The following is a 17,068-nucleotide window of genomic DNA, read 5'->3' on the forward strand; positions in this document are numbered from 1 at the left end:
TTCATTGATTGGAGCGTCCTGCAATGTGGGCGTCGGCTTCCCCGGCATGAGGGCGTGGCCATCTCTGAGAGCGACGCTCGTGATGGGGATACACGACCGCTCTTCCTCCCGATGGAGAGATTTTCTTTTCTTTTTTTTTTTCTCTGAATGTTATTCATTTCATCTTTCAATCTGCACACTGCACTTTTCTTCTTCTTCTGTGGTGATTTCATTTCTTTCTTTTTTTTTTTTGCCGGATTATAAAAATTGCTTCGAAGACAAAGGTAAGACACATCTGGCTGTGTGGAATTCATTTGTTTTGAACGGCATGGATAAAATCTTGCGAGATGAGATTAGACATGGCACTCCGGGAAAAACAAAGAGAGAAATAAGAAAAACAAAACGTAGACTGGCCTGAGTTGTGCAATGAAAGAATAGTGCATAACTATTATTTCCCCCAACATTTTTACTGCACTGTTTCTGGTGTTTTTCAAGAATGTTTTTTTCTTTTAATGTATAGTTTGTTTTTGTTGATTGTCGTTTATTAATAAGTTAATTTGTTGAATAAACATTTAAGTTTCAAGTTGCTTAGAATAAAACAAGTGGAAATGAGTTGAAATGTCATTTTCCTTTTTTTATTTTGTCCTCCCTAGCTTTTTCATTTTTTTATTGCGTTTTCTTCTTTTTTTTCATGCTTGTTTCTTCTTATTCTTTTTTTTATATTCTTTGTTTTTCCCCTCGATGTTCTTTCTTTGCTTGATCATTTTTTTGTCCTTTTACCTTCCTTATTTTCTTTCTATGTTATGTTTTCTCCTTCTTTTGTTTCTTTTTCTTTTGTCTTTCTTTTTCTTCTTTATTTCATTTATTTTTCTCTTTTTTCCCTTTTGTTCTGTTTTGTTGTCCCCCCTTTAACTTATGTTGCCTTCATTTTTTTCCCCTAGATTTGCCTTTTTCTTGATTTCTTTTTTTTCTCCTTTTTACCTTCCCTTTTTCTTTCTACTTTATGTTTTCTTCTTCTTTAGTTTATTTTTTAATCTCCAAACAGAAGAGCAGCTTCAGCGACAGACTGCTGTCACAGTATCTATCTATCTATCTAGACATCTGTCTGTCTGTCTGTCTGTCTGTCTTTTTCATCCTAGCTTTTTCCTTTCTCTTTCTTTTTCTTTTTTTAAATTTATTTTTCTCTTTTTCCTTTTTCTTCTGTTCTCCCCCCTTTGACTTGTTTTTTTCTTCGTTTTTCTCTATTTTTGGAATGTCATTCTATTCTTTTGTCCTCCTTTTCTTTCAGACTGCCCTCACCTTTACAGTTTTTTCGGGTGGGCAGCGTGGGTCCACGGGTGGGCACTGAAAGCCCCCCCGGTAACGCCCCTGCTTGTAAACATCAGGATTTTCAAAAATGATACAGCGGGGTTTCAGCGGAACACTTAGTATAGGTCATCAAAGATTGAGTAGGATTGTGTTTTTTTTTTTTTTTTTGAACTCTTAAACAAACTGAAAGATCATTGAATTGGTCTTCTCTTTAAAATGCCACTTCCTATTCTAATGTTAACAGAATTGCAGAAAAGTGAGGTTTTTCAAACTGAAGGAAATGAAAGCTCGCATCCTTTTGGTTTTCAGCGCCAGACGGAAACACGGCCGTTATCATTTATTCATAGAGTCCCGATTCTGTCACGCCTCCGAGTCACTCGAGCGAAAGAGGGTCAGTGTGTGCCGAGGTCTGTCTCTGAATATTCTGCTTCTAGCGGCTGCTTCAAATCATCTTGAAGTAAAGTTACTCACTACTTCTTCCAAAAAGTAGCCGAGTGTCACAGACCAGGAACGGAGACGGGACCCGACGGCGTCCGTTTTACTCAGTTTCTCGAGCGAAGGCAAAGTCGAGAGTGAGGAAAAAAACAGGTCGATAGCCGGGACGGAGGAGCGAAACAGTAACGGGTCCAGAAAAGAGGTCGGCGACAGGTATCAGTGACAGGATAGAGTCGGAGAGTCACAAAAGCTTGCCTAGCTGGGAGCATAGGTTGGCAGACGGACTGACAACAGGTGACAGGAAGGAGTGGGTTTATATAGTGGCAGGGAGCCAATCAGACTCCGAGGCAGTTGGCATCAAAGGTAATCGTGGTAATCATGACACTGACTTAGTAACTGAATGACTCGAACGTCAAAGAAACTCGTTACCAGGGAAAGTCACTCTTCCCAGGACTTGAGAATGAAGGTGATGTCAAGAACCGGAACCGAAGAAGGACCCAGACGCGTGATGTTTCTCACACAAGCTTTTATTTTACGGGAAATGGGGAGTTATGCACGTGAGGCAGCAGTCTGGCGTGGAGTGAGAGGAAGCCAGAGGCCGATGAGATAGATACCAATTGCACGAGTAGATATCGGACGGATGGGGTCGATACCGGACAGGGCGGGACAGACAGGATTGATATAACACTGGAGAGAGAAATCAAACAGGACAAACTAGACGGGAACGAAACTGGAGATCGATATTAAACAGGACAAAATAGACGGGAAGGATACTGGACAGGAAACACAAGCAGCAAACCGAGTCCAAACCCACGTTTTGCGGGTGCAGAGGTTTGTTGACGGCCTGACAAAGGGTGAGCGAGAGCACTGAGCTGAAATAGAAGGGGAGCCAATCTGTCAACGAGCCACAGCTGGCGCCGCATGGGCGGGGCCGATTGGGCGCCATGGCAACCGTGACAGTTGATGTATTTGTAGTGAGCAGTATTCCGGTCAGTTGTACAAGAGAAGAATAGACGGGTAGTTGTGTTCTATTGATTTCACCTCACCAGCAACACATTTCTCCTACACTTTAATTCCCACGGAAATAAACAATATCATAGAATAACAATTGGCAGTAAACAATGTCAAATAAGTTTTATCAATTCAATCTTTAACTCTCACAACCGGAGACAACGGGTCAAGTAGACAGCGGTCCAGTTTTTTCTTCACTACAAAAGTCGACTGTAAACCTTTATTAAGTGTAGAATAAATCACTATCTCTAGTCAGACAACTGCTCAAGTAGACATATGCTACTGTACTTCAAGTATTTTCACACAAAAGAATGTCCAGACCAGAACGGAAACAGGACTCACTTGCGTGACGTTTACCACAAGTTTTATTGAAAGAGAGAGGAAGGGCTGCGCCCACAATCCGGTGTTCGCTGGGCGCAGGAAGCAAGTTGCTCTCGTACTCTGATTGTGATCCGAACACGGAAGTGGATCTTCCCCAGCGAGCGATGGCGGTGTCGGGGACGGAAAAACAGGTCAGTAGCCAGGACTGGGAGAGCGAGACGTGGTCGGGGTCAGAAACGATTCGTAAGCCAGAACGGGAGAGTAGACGTCGTCGGGAACAAAAAGGGGTTGTAAGCCGGGAAGGGAGAGCAGACGTGGTCAGGATCAAAACAGGTCGTAGCCGGAGACAAACAGGAGCAAAAACGGGACAGGTTGGAGTTAGGGTTGGAAAAGGCTTGCCTAGTGTTAACTGAGGTTTGCAGACGGACTGACAAAAGGGGACAGATAGGAGTGGGTATAAATCGGAACAGGGAGCCAATCATGACAGTTCAACAGTATGAAATGCACATAACACCTGTGTAAAATAAATCCAACTCTCACATCCTGAAACAACTGGTCAAGTAGAAATAGGGAACAAAACAAAAACGTAGAAGATAAAAAAACAAAAAAGAAATAAAATGTTTCATTTTAATTGAAATGATTAATAGATAGGTATCTAAAAATGATCTATTCACTGTAATAATTGGTGTCAGACCTACAGGCAACGTTATGATTGCCTCATTTGCTCTGTTTTTACTCAGCCTAAAACAAGTACATGAAGACTCCAAGAAAAGGGGACTGTCATGGCAACGCCCTCTCACCACCAACAGGAGGCAGCGGTGTGCAAATTTCCCATGACGACCAGAAGGTGGCCTTGGCAACCCGCTCTCCCCATGGTCACGTCATCAAAAGGAGAGACACTAGCTCTCAAAGGCTTTCCATGTGGACCCTGAGTTCCAGCACGCAGGACTATCTAGGTCCAGAAGACAACTCCACAGACCCTCCCGATACCCTGACCGAGACCTCCACCCTGAACTTTGCGGAAGACCGAGGAGACGATGGCGGTGTCCCTGGAGGTGGGGTGACCGCGGTGTTCCTCAAGGAGTTTGTGCTCATTGATGACGACGAGGACGGAGACATGTCCCTGAGAGAGAAAACGGTCCACGACTCGACGGTCATGGACGGGAGAGCCGCCGACTTGGTTTGCGGGAGATCGGTCGATAGTTCCGTCGAGGCGGGACTCCGGAGTAGACGGGGATCTTCGGCCCCTGAAGATCGGCTTCCTGAACGGGAGCCTACCCCGGGACATCCCTGCTGCACTTGTGCCATCCTATGATCGTCTTTAGGGTCTGTCCACCAGAGGGCGCCCTATGGGTTTGTCATCGGGACAGGCTTGTCCGAATTAGCCTGACCCTTCGTAAGGACACTTTGGACTTTGTGGGCTCAGTTTTCACCATCACTGTTTACAGTTTTCATCCTGATTTGTGAGGTTTGGTTTTTGTTTCCGTTTTTTGTCGTTGTTGACCAAGGGTCTTTCAAGCCACAAGCTACTTTTTGTTACCGATTTGCGCAAAGGGGACCCACATTCATATACATTTCTAAAATCGCTAGGTGGCTTGCTAAATAGCTAAAGAGAAGCTTGATACTTAGCTAAAAAAAGTCAACCAGTAAAAAAAATTCAAAGAGAGCTAGAAAGCTAGCTAACATTTAGCTTGATAACTTGCAATATTAAAGACAAAATGTTAGCTAGAAAGCATGCGGAAATGTAACATGCCAGCTAGGTCGCTAGGTGGGATGATTGCTAACTACAAAGCTAAAAAGGTAGCCACATAGCTAGCTAAAATAAACTGCTCATGTTTGGCTCATTCGCTCATTGCAAACAAATGTAAAAAGGTACCTAAATAGTTTGCTAAGTAGCTAAATCGGTAGCTTGATAGTTAGCTAGAAAGGTGAACGGGTGAAAAACTAAAAGGGAGCTAGACGGCTAGCTAAATGAGTAAAAAGCCATCTGAGTAGAAAAATTTCTATCCAGCTAAAATCAAAGGTAGACAACTAAATACAAAGGAGGCCAGGATTTAGCCTGATAACTAGCAAAAGGTAAAATGTTAGCTAGAAAGCATGCGAAAATGTAACATGCTAACTAGGTTGCTTGCTCAATAGCTAAAAAGGTAGGAAGATGGCTAACTACAAAGCTAAAAAGGTAGCCACATAGCTAGCTAAAATAAACTGCTCATGTTTGGCTCATTTGCTCATTGCAAACAAATGTAAAAAGGTACCTAAATAGTTTGCTAAATAGCTAAATCGGTAGCTTGATAGTTAGCTAGAAAGGTGAACGGGTGAAAAACTAAAAGGGAGCTAGACGGCTAGCTAAATGAGTAAAAAGCCATCTAGATAGAAAATATTCTATCCAGCTAAAAACAAAGCTAGAAATAGAAAGGAGGCCAGAATTTAGCCTGATAACTAGCAAAAGGTAAAATGTTAGCTAGCTAGCATGCAAACAATTGTAAAAGCTAGTTGATAGCTTGCCAAATAGCTGAAAAGGTAGCTTGAAAGGTAGCTAGAAAAGTAAACGGGTACAAAGCAAAAAAAGGGTAGTCGCTAAAAGGGTAAAAAAAGCCTTTGAAATAGTCAGATGAAAAGCTTAAAACAAACCCTCGCAGTCAGCTTTCCTTTTTTTTTGGTAACTTAGTTTTTTTTTTTAATTGTGCAACTTTCCTTTTTTTATTTACAGTCGCCCTGACTGAAATGTAGTGGGCTAAAATTCTCACAGAAGAGTAAAAGCCATCTCAATAGTCAAATGAAAAGCTTCAAACAAAGCTAGATAGCTAGCTAGAAAGGAGGCCAACGTTTAGTTTAAAATGAAAAGAAAAGGGAGCTAGCTAAAGGGGTATATAGCTAACTATATAGCCGGATGAAAATGAACGGAAGGCTTTAATTGGCATATATTTGTTTGAACTAAAACGTTTTAGTGAGATTTATCAATTGTCTTATTTAATAGTTCACGGTTTTACTTTCAATATCCTGTGACCACTTTAACGGAACTATCAAAACGGCGATGTGGTTTCAGTCGGGCTTTTCAGAGTAGACGCTAAGTCTACTCACAATACACATAGAAACTTGTGTTAGAGAGGTTTTCTTTGGACCACGCCCAGAAAGTGCTTACTCTCTAACAAACGTTTATCGCCATTGTCACGAGTACCGATGCGAATCACCCGTGCCTCGGACTCTGATCGGCTCCCGATTCCGTACTCGTACCTACTCCTCTGTCCCCTTTTGTCGGTCCGTCTACGAACCTCAGTTAACACCAGGCAAGCCTTTTTGGACCCTGACTCCCACCTGTCCCGTTTTTTGCTCCTTTCTGTTCCCCCGGCTCGGACCCGTTTTTGATCCCGACCACGTCTACTCTCCCGTACCGGCTTTCGACCTCTTTTTTTTGTCGCTTTCCAGTCTGCGTTTCCCCAAGCTAAATAAACTGTAGAGGAAATGAATTTGAGTGAAAGGACAAAAATATTGAACTGGAAAAAAACTTCAAATATTGTTTTATTATCAAATCTTACATCACTGGATCATGATTTCATTGTGAGCCTCCGAAAAGACCTCCAACCCTCGAGTTTTACTGTGTTTTTTCAGCGAAAAGGGGCTTGACTCCCCTGATCTACCTTTATACCGGTATTTGGTTTTTCTTATTCACTGTATGAGTATTTTTTCTTTTTTTTTAAATCATTCTTTAATATGATTATTTTTGTTTTTAGATCATTTTCGAAGTAGGGTTTTATGAAAATGTGTTATTGCAACATCCATCAGAGAGACAGCTAGCTCTAAAGCTAAAAAGGTAGCCAGATAGCTAGCTAAAAAAATACACTTTGTTTTGCTCATTCGCTTTATAAAACCCATAAAATGGAATTGAGTTTGTTGTATTTCCTGTAAAACAAACAAAAAATATATGCATCAAATCTCTTTCTACTCTCTTAATTAACTGCTCGAAAATAATAATCACTTATTGAATTCATTGTGTCCATCGAATTGATTTTTTGGAATTTGTAAAATAAAAAGGTATCGTGTTATTTCTGTTATTTCTGTGTCATTGAATTCATGATTAAACACGGGGTTAAATAGACTCAGTCAACCTTAAAAAAAATCGATTTGCTCGGAAATCACAATGACCCGGCACCGGTGAGCTCTTTTCGGAACCGGTCCGCGGGCACCCGAGCTGTCCTCGCGGGGGGCACGTCGGAGACCCCCTGTTGTCCACCATTTTGTTTGTTACTTTGTTGAGGATACTCTCATTAAATTGAGTACCTTGCCTGCGTTTGGGTCCACTGCCAAACTACAACAACTACCTTGCATTTCGAGCACATTGGCACACGCTTTGTTTTCTTTTCATAAGAGGGATCTATTTTATGCGGGTGAACAAACCCCAACCCCCCAAAAAGCGCTTGGAGAAGGATGGGCGCCGCCAGGCTGTACTTGCCCAAGGCACACCCCAGGAAGTCTATCTAAAAAAAACAAAATGAGATTGAATTTTTTTTCCAAACAAAAGCTGATTTGAGAAAATAAATGGGAAGAATTCCCGTTTCGTGTCGGTTTCTTTCTCTTAACGGGACGCTGTGTATTTTTCGACCACTAGATGTTGCTATAGTGTGTCGTGCAACAGAAAATGACTCTACAAGTAGTTAAGTAGGTAAGTAGGGAGGTAGGTAGGTAGTTAAGTATGTAAGTAAGTAAGTAAGTAAGTAAGTAGGTAAGTAAGTAGGTAGGTAGTTAAGTAAGTAGGTAGGTAGGCAGGTAAGTAAGTAAGTAGGTAGATAGTTGAGTAGGTAGGTAAGTAGGTAGGTTGATAGGTAGTCAAGTAGGTAAGTAAGTAAGTAGGGAGGTAGGTAGGTAGTTAAGTATGTAAGTAAGTAAGTAGTTACCTACTTAAGTAGGTAGGTAGTTAAGTAGGTAGGTAGGTAGGTAGGTAGGTAAGTAAGTAAGTAGGTAGATAGTTGAGTAGGTAAGTAAGTAGGTAAGTAGGTAGGTTGATAGGTAGTCAGGTAAGTAAGTAAGTAAGTAGGGAGGTAGGTAGGTAGTTAAGTATGTAAGTAAGTAAGTAAGTAAGTAGGTAAGTAAGTAGGTAGGTAAGTAGGTATGTAATTATGTAAGTAGGTAAGTAGTTAAGTAAGTAAGTAAGTAGGTAAGTAAATAGGTAGGTAGGTAGGTAGGTAGGTAGGAAGGAAGGTAGGTAGGTAGGTAGTTAAATAGGTAAGTAAGTAGGTAGGTAGGTAGATAGTTGAGTAGATAGATAGATAGATAGATAGATAGATAGATAGATAGATAGATAGATAGATAGATAGATAGATAGATAGATAGATAGATAGATAGATAGATAGATACTTTATTCATCCCCGAAGGGAAACGAGAGGCATCCTTCTTCTTGACGCTGCCTCCCCAACACGCTGTCGCATAGAAGAGTAGGTAAGTAGGTGAGTAGGTAGGTTGATAGGTAGTCAAGTAGGTAAGTAAGTAGGGAGGTTGGTAGGTAGTTAAGCAAGTAAGTAAGTAAGTAAGTAGGGAAGTATGTAAGTAGGTAGGTAGGTAAGTAGTTAAGTAGGTAAGTAAGTAAGTAAGTAAGTGGGTAGGTAGGTAAGTAGTTAAATAGGTAAGTAAGTAAGTAAGTAGGTAAGTAAGTAAGTAAGTAGGTAGTTAAGTATGTAAGTAAGTAAGTAAGTAGTTACCTACTTAAGTAGGTAGGTAGTTAAGTAGGTAGGTAGGTAAATAGGTAAGTAAGTAAGTAGGTAAGTAGGTAGGTTGATAGGTAGTCAAATAGGTAAGTAAGTAGGGGGGTAGGTAGGTAGTTAAGTAAGTAGGTAAGTAGTTAAGTAAGTAGGTCGGTAGGTAGCTAAGTAGGTATTATCCTCAATTTACCATTTAGTCATTTTGTTTTCACGTATTTGTGAAGTTTTTTGTAGACGGGGGGGGGGGGGGGGGGGGGGCTTAATCAGTGGGGAGCAGGCATTGGTAAGGGGCCAAAGCCCAATAGTTTGAGTGACAGACAACAGTTGGGAAAAGTCGAGCGAACGGGGAGATAAGGCTTATCTCCCCCTCCCACTGCAACCGACGGGACCCCCCCTAAAGGTTCTCTCCCTTACACTTGACAGGCGAAGACCACTCGAGAGTTCTTTCGTTCTCCGACAGGTTTCCGCGCTTGTTTCGAAAGCCGTCTTTTGGAACCGACGGTGTCAAGGATGTCTCAAGGGTTGCGCGGACGGTGGTGAAACCCTCGCATCAAAACCTTCACCGGACGTGTCACCATCTGCTAAACCGCAAAAACCAGCCACCCTGAAAATCTTATCTCAGTTCCGCAGCCTCCTCGGGGTGTCCTTCCCCAGAGGATCCAAAATGAAAGAAGGAACCGGAAGGACCACTCTCCCGAAATGAAGACAAGAGGACACCGAGCAGAAGATGGACGAGAGACGCTCCGTGGCTTTTTCCGGTTTTCTTCTCTGGGTAGCCGCAGGTGAGCCGAGGAACGCGAAACGGGTTTCCGCCGGGATTTTTACATTCGTATTCGAGATTCAATTGAGCTGGACTAGTAGGTTGAAGAAAAAGAAAGAAAAAAAGGAAAAGAGAAAATGAGACGGGGAAAGAAGAGGGAAAGGAAGAGAGAGAGAACACGGCGTAAGAGACAGAGAAGGTGAGAGACAGAAACATGGAGAAAAAATGAGAGGAATAGAGAGAGAGAACGAGATAGACAGAAAGTGAAAAAAAGGAGAGAGAAACAGAGAGAGAAAAAAAGGAAAAAGAGACTGAAAAAGAAAGAAAGTGAGAAAGAGAAAGATCAAAACAACACAAAAAGGAGAAAAAGAGTAGGAAAAAGAGGACAAGAGTGAGCATTAGAAAAACAGTGAGAAAGAGTGAGACAAAGTGAGAAAAAAGAAGGAAAGAGCAAAAGAGAGAGAAATAGAAAAAAAGAGAAAAAGTGGGATAGAGAGAGGGTGAGAAGGAAAGAGAAAGAAAGAGAAAGTTAGAGAGAGAAAGAAAGAAAAACAAAGAGAGCAAGACAGAGAAAGAAAACAAAGAAAAAAATAAAACAGAGAGAAGATAACGAGGGAAAGAGAGAGTGTGAAAAGGGAAGAGAAAAAAAGAGCAAGAAAGAAAAAAAAAACAGGCTGAGGTTTGGTTTGCCAGGGGCGGACTAGACTGGAACACAGGACGGACTAAGGGTGAGGTCGAGGCGGGCGTGAGCAAGACTGAGAGGGAGTCGAAATCAGGTACAACAGGTATCAGGCAGGAAACGGGGCAAAAACAGAATCGGGTCCAGAAAAGAGGTCGACAACAGGTATCAGGTAGGAAACGGGGCAAAAACAGGTCGATGGCCGGGACGGAGGAGCAAAAACAGAAACGGGGCCAGAAAAAGGTTAGCAACAGGTATCAGGCAGGAAACAGGGCAGGATAGAGTCAGGAGTCACAAAAGTTTGCCTAGCGTATCTGAGGTTCGCAGACGGACTGACAGGCGGTGACAGAAAGAAGGGGGTTTAAAAAAGAGGAAACAGCCAATCGGCGTCCGCGACTCAGGTGCCCCGCATCAGTAATCATCACAGTTGCAGCCAGAACCCCGTTTTACTTTAAAAGAGTCAACCAAAACAGGTTCAAGCTACAACCCGCACGTGGTATTTATTGGTCAGAGATCCACAGAACATTCCATACTTTACTTCAAGTACATCGATTAGCTCTATGCCCTGTAAAAGACAAGGAAAAATGGAGATATTTAAGAGTTAGATTTAAGACTTGAAATGTATGACCTTTTTAACGCTTTAAGACTTTTTCTGTCACGAACCAGAACAGGAAACAGGCAGCAGAACCCACTTGCGTAACGTTACTCACAGTTTCACACAGTTACTCACAGGGGAGAAGAAGAACGAGCGCACGCTCGATCCGGGGATCGTCGGTCGCGGAAGTAGATCGATCGGAACGAGGAAGTGGTCAAAATCAAACAAATCAGGGTGAGAACAAAACAGTAGCAAAACATAGGCAAAAACGGGGATTCACAGGGCTTGACGTGTCAAAACAGAGTTTGGCAGACGCTCCGACAAAAGGAGACTCACAGGACAGCGTTTAAGTAGTTACAGGCAGGGTTGGGTAGGGTTACTTTAACTGGATTACTTTCAATTACCTTTGGATTACTCCAATACCAAATATGCTAATAAAAGACAAAAGAAACCAAATAGGGATAAAATGATGACTCACAACACGTGGTAAGTTTTCTCTCCTGGCTTTGATCTCTTTGATCTCCGGCAAAACGAACATCACATGCGACAGAAACAAAATGAAAATCAATCCAAACAGCTTGCCGACATCATTTTTGCCGTTCCATGTAATCCATTACTTCCCAAGGTTGCACAAAATTTTGTCATTTTATTCCTATTGAGTTTCTTTTGTCTTTTATCAGCATATTTGGAGTATTGGAGTCATCCAAAAGTAACTGAAAGTAATCCAGTTAAAGTAACCCTACCCAACCCTGGTCACAGGGAGCAATCTGTCAACGCGTCTCAGCCGGTGTCCATGGGCGGGGTCAATTGGGCGCCGTGGCAACCGTGACAGAACCTGGCGCCACACGGCGGGGACCAATTGGGCACCATGGCAATCGTGAAGTTTTCAAGACCTTGGGGGAACCCTGTAAAATGATATATTTGGTGATTGAGTCCATTGACTTTCTAAAAGAAGGAATCTTCTTCTTTTAGTGGCGCCATCTACTGCAAACCTTCTGGATGTGTGCGCCAGCTGCCACATCAACGCAACATGCGATGACAAACCTGACAATGCTGGGAAAGTTTGTAACTGCAAGTACGGTTTTGTAGGAAACGGAAGAACTTTCTGTCAAGGTAGGAAATCCATATTTACCGTAATTTCCGCACTATAAGGCGCACCGAGTTATAGGGCGCACCCCGAAAAAATCGTTTTTGGTCCTACTTTTAAAATACATAAGACGCACCTAATTATAAGGCGCTACAATGGGAACGTGGACAAAACAGTCAGATGGTTCAGTCCAACTTATTACCCCCTTAACATTCCCAAAGCTCGCAAAAAAGCAAATACGTGACTCAGACATGTCCGGAAACAGTGTCTGTACGATGTCACTCAAATGCATCGTTCCATCATTCGGAAGTTTAAAGTCTTGGGATTCAAGAAATGCCAACCATTCCTTAGTTTCTATTTTCTTTTTCGCTCGCAACTTTACTGCGCATATGACAATAAACACTTGGAATTGAGTTGAATTTATCTGCACCGCTTATCACAGAAACATCGAGTTCAGCCTGAAACAAGATACAGGGATAATATATAGCCGGAGTAGCTCACCGAAGTCGTTGTGTTCATAAAAATGTGCAGCCGTGGTCCTCTTATATCCATGAGTGTAGTCAATCCAGGAGAATAAAATATTTACAAATATCAGTCAGCCACGTGCTATACGCATTCATTTTTTTCGGCCAATTGCAGGCTTTGTTTTGCCCCTTTAGCCTACCCGAGCCTGTAAATGATAAAAAAGGATCCGCCCCCTTGACCTCCGAATAAGTTTAGCCAATAGTGATCGATTCAAATGATGATTGACACATTGGTTAGCCAATGAAACTCCGGTAAATAAATCCCAGCATACACCGCGGACTATTTGGCGTTCGGGGGAAAATCTAGTCGGCGACTGCTTGCCTTAGTAGCGAGACTTTGCCACTTAATATTGATCCATATATAAGGCGCACTGTATTATAAGGCGCATGGTCAGCTTTTGAAAAAAATAAAGGCTTTTAGGTGCGCCTTATAGTGCGGAAATTACGGTATATCATTCACATTGTTATTATTTTGGGTGGTCCAAGAGGCGTGCGAGGGGTCGGTGAACCACTGACAATGGTTCCAAGAATTTAGCTGGCAGTCTTGGAGATTCAGAAAGGCAGGCGAGACTGAGACAAGAAGGCTTAGGACCGTACCATATTGAGATTGCCCTCCGTGGCAGAATGAGAGCCATGACGGATGGAAAGAGGCACTTGAGCGCACCGCAGTTGAGAAGAAACAAGTGCCAATAACCACGACCGTAAAATAGAACCACCACGTTTTACGACGGTGATTTATTGTCGTGCCGATTGCCAACTTTCGTTTTTTAAGAAATATTGATTGGCTGGATTAAAAACAAAACAAAAAACAGTGCACATTCACGTGAATTGGGGTAAGATTCTGCAGAGTATCGTGAATTCCCCAACAAGTTATGCCAAATACACTCCATGTAGCTACTGTAGCTAAAATAAAAATTAGCAGCTTTCGGTTACAGTCCATATTAGATTTGATGGCACCCTAGATAAAACACATTAGCATACACAGCTAACGTTACCTTACCCTGGCAATAATGAGCAACCTAACCAGCCACGAAGATCAGCACGGGTGTATGGCTATACTCCATTTACAATTGTTAGGAATGAATCTTAAAAATGTAGTGTTGACCAAATTGTTCGAATGACTCCATTAACCAAACACAAACTTCATTCTCCTAACAATGCATGCTCATTTCTTAAATTAGGGAAAATACTTAGAAGAGACAGGCATTTCCACTTAGGGCAGATTTATTCTCTTAAAGTATTTAACTAAGTGAACTCCATCGAATTAGTGGTGCTCGAGTCTTTGTCGAGCCTCTCTCTCGATTCTCCCTCGATCTCTTCCCTTTCTCGATCGTCAGAAGTTCTCCCAGCCCACGCCTTTTTACGCAAGCCGGCGCGTCAGGAACCCCCCCACCCCCACGTGGGCTCCACGGCTCCACCACCTCGGCTCGATGTCTGTCCTTGCGCGTCTGGCCTCCTCTGTCAGAGTCCTGATATCAACAGAACTAAACAAAATATTTGCATTCGGAACGGCATGACTTGAAGCTCACTCAGTGAAAATCTTCATTGTACTCAATAAATGTCACTTGTATTTAATCGTTTAAAATATAAAATCCTTCACAATATAGTGGTACAGATGTGAATATGTCAGGAGATAGACTCTAGAGATTGCTAGCTAGCATTGCAAATGCTAGCCTCAGTTTCTCTAAATAGCTTTTTGTTGTTTACTGTTTACTGGCCTCACCCACTGTTGACTACGGTTTACTAGCATTGGTCATAGTGTCGTCACGTGGTTAGGTCACGTGTCTGCAAAGGGTCCGTGGGCAATGAACTAGCACAGAGCCCAAAAAACTCGGTGCTAATGAAGTGGGAGAGGTGTGATTAGAAAACCATCAGGATAAGTGACACAAGTCAAGTCATGTTTATGTGTTTGGCCCTTAATCACAAAGAGTCTCAAAGGGCCGCACAGACCACAGACTATTATGACACCATCACCTGATACTGTTAACATAAAATATAGGTTATTCATATGCTATAGAAGTTTGTTTTAAGCTAAGATTGATAAAGTTGCAGATCGGATCTCAGGGGGAAGAGCATTCCACAGCACCAAGGCCCCCAATGGAAAACACTGTCGGATTTCTTCTTGGCTCTTGGGATCCCGAGTAGACCAGTGTTTTCAGAGCAAAAGCTCTGGACAGGAACATAGGAGGAAATTCAATCTGAGGGAGCAAATCCATGCCTGATTTTGTACAATACCAAGAGAACCTTCAAATCACATATTAAGCTAACAGGGAGCCAATGCAGGTTAGCTCAAATCGGGGTCATGTGATCTAAGTTTCTCGCTGCAGCATTTTGTACCAGCTGAAGGCTTTTGATTTTAGACTTCGGGAGACCGGGGAGTAGGGCATTACAGCCATCGAGACGGGAGTTAACAAACGCGTGAATTATAATCCCCGCATCCGACTGAGACAGTCTAGAGCGAATTTTAGTCTGGGTTTGAAATTTGAAGCCAGGAAGCAAGGGACCAAAAGACTCAGGAGTAAGAGAGAAAGTCCAACCCGACTACAGGACTGCGACATTGTGATTTGTCTTCATGTAGATAAAGACGAATGTCAGATAGGAGCCCTTAAGATCTGCGGGCAGCACACCAGATGCCACAATACCCACGGCGGCTTCTACTGCACTTGCGTCGCCGGATACGTGGCGTCCAATCACATGCCGGTCTTCATTCCGAACGACGGAACCCATTGCCAGGGTGAGTCCACTGCCGCCAATGTTCCCTCTAATTTCGCAGGGGCAGTAGCTCAGGAGGTAGAGCGCTCGTCTTGGGATCAGGGGGATCCCAGTTCGAATCCCGGCTCGTCCGTGTTACATGTCAAAGTGTCCTTGGGTAAGACACTGAACCCCTAATACCCCCAATAAGCAGGTTAGCGCCTTACATGGCTGCAAGGCCGCTATTGGGAAATGTGGAGCACATTGTAAAGCGCTTTGGGAAGTCATTGACTTGAAAAGCGCTATAGAAATGCAGATTGTTTCATTTCATTTCATTTCATTTCATTTTTATGTTTTCTATTTACTTTTTTTCCTTTGTTTCTTTCTTATCTTTTTTTCTGGCTTTTTTCTGAATTTTTCCTTCTTTTTTCTCTTCCTTTTGTTTCGTTTCTTTTTTCTCAACTTTTCACTACTTTTTCATTTTGCTATTTTTTTCTTTTTTGTTCTATTCCTCCATTCCTTTAAGTCATTTTGTGCATCATTTTACATAATATTTGGCCGTGTAGGAATTAAAGAAGCAAAAACAACTTGAAGAGCCGTTTAGGACCCGAAAGAGCCGATTCCTTTTTAGTGAGCCGAGCCGAAGAAGCCGGTTCTCGAAAAACTCTGCTGACTTTACTCAACTTGGTTCTACTTCGACCTTGACTTCAAAATACCGCATTGAGAACACAGCGTCAGGGGAACCCGTGTATTTTGACCTTCATGCACTGTAACTTTGACTTAATTGGTTTCTTAATTAGCAATTTCGAGCCCTGATTTTTGTGAGCTGGCTAGATTTTCTGCACACACGCAGCTTAGAGGGAACATTGACTACAGCAAACCAAATCGAGCACATTATAAAATCCGTTCCCGATCGGCTACCCAGACATAGACGAGTGCGGCGTGGACGGGATCTGCGGAGAAGGAGGTCAATGCGGGAACCTGGATGGCCATTTTGAATGCAGGTGTCGGCCGGGGTACCGGGTCCGGAACGGGACGGAACCCTTCCGCCCTCTCAAAGACCGGGCGTCGTGTCAAGGTCGGTTTGTGTTGCCGTGTTGCGACGAGCGCCGTCTTGAACGGGTTTTGGGGATCTTTCTGTTCAGTTGTGGATTGCGGCCGGCCGACGTCGGCGGAGGGCGCGACGGCGCTGTCGATAACGGGGACGACGTTCGGCAGCGTGGCCGTTTTCCGCTGCGGAGGCGGCTTCCTGCGAAAGGGCGGAAACCACGTTTCGCGGTGCGGCCCTGATGGTGTTTGGCGAGGACTCAGCTTGATCTGCGAAGGTAGGAGACGACAGGAAGTGACGTCAGGCTTTTGATATCCTATTTCCTCTCGAGGGATCGAGACGGTCGGCTCGATGAAATCTCTCTTGACTCGCACCGATTTACCCTTGCTCTCACACACGCGGTGGAATAGACCCTTTCATTTGTTTGTAAACATTGTGATGCATGCTGTGGGTGGGGCTAAGCCTAGAGGCAGAATCTAGATAGATAGATACCATAGATAGATACCATAGATGACATAGATGACATAGATGACATAGATAGATGTCTAGATAGATAGATGTATAGATAGATGTATAGATAGATGTATAGATAGATAGATAGATAGATAGATAGATAGATAGATAGATAGATAGATAGATAGATAGATAGATAGATAGATAGATAGATAGATAGATAGATAGATAGATAGATAGATAGATAGATAGATAGATAGATGCCATAGATAGATGTCTAGATAGATACCATAGATACCATAGATAGATATATACCATAGATAGATACCATAGATAGATAGATATATACCATAGATATATACCATAGATAGATAGATATATACCATAGATATATACCATAGATAGATAGATATATACCATAGATAGATAGATACCATAGATAGATAGATATATAGATAGATACCATAGATAGATGTCTAGATAG

At 42.7% G+C, this 17,068-nt stretch overlaps 2 protein-coding genes across 5 annotated transcripts in view; both read left to right on the top strand.

Moving 5' to 3' along the window:
* Positions 1 to 97: 97 nt before the first annotated feature.
* LOC148366538 (uncharacterized) lies at positions 98 to 5,070 on the top strand. Its single transcript, XM_088335257.1, has 2 exons — positions 98 to 263; positions 3,795 to 5,070. The coding sequence occupies exon 2, from the start codon at positions 3,809 to 3,811 to the stop codon at positions 4,367 to 4,369; it is 561 nt and encodes a 186-aa protein (XP_088191383.1). The 5' UTR covers positions 98 to 263; positions 3,795 to 3,808; the 3' UTR covers positions 4,370 to 5,070.
* A 4,101-nt stretch (positions 5,071 to 9,171) lies between these two features.
* susd1 (sushi domain containing 1) overlaps positions 9,172 to 17,068 on the top strand; it is a 32,254-nt gene continuing 24,357 nt past the window's right edge. For all 4 annotated transcript variants that reach the window (XM_088335262.1, XM_088335260.1, XM_088335261.1 and 1 more), the window contains exons 1-5: positions 9,172 to 9,529; positions 11,754 to 11,894; positions 14,971 to 15,126; positions 16,009 to 16,161; positions 16,229 to 16,408. In XM_088335262.1, the coding sequence (XP_088191388.1) occupies positions 9,475 to 9,529; positions 11,754 to 11,894; positions 14,971 to 15,126; positions 16,009 to 16,161; positions 16,229 to 16,408 (685 nt within the window). In that variant the 5' untranslated portion in view covers positions 9,172 to 9,474. The remainder of the gene's footprint in view (positions 9,530 to 11,753; positions 11,895 to 14,970; positions 15,127 to 16,008; positions 16,162 to 16,228; positions 16,409 to 17,068) is intronic.

Source organism: Urocampus carinirostris, chromosome 5 (assembly GCF_059441175.1).
Source record: "Urocampus carinirostris isolate Australia breed hairy pipefish chromosome 5, RoL_Ucar_1.0, whole genome shotgun sequence".
In the NCBI taxonomy this organism is placed as follows: domain Eukaryota; kingdom Metazoa; phylum Chordata; class Actinopteri; order Syngnathiformes; family Syngnathidae; genus Urocampus; species Urocampus carinirostris.

What these genes read in the sequence shown, in the direction of transcription:
- LOC148366538 (XM_088335257.1), top strand. Translation starts at nt 3,809, where the DNA reads ATGAAGACTCCAAGAAAAGGGGACTGTCATGGCAACGCCCTCTCACCA.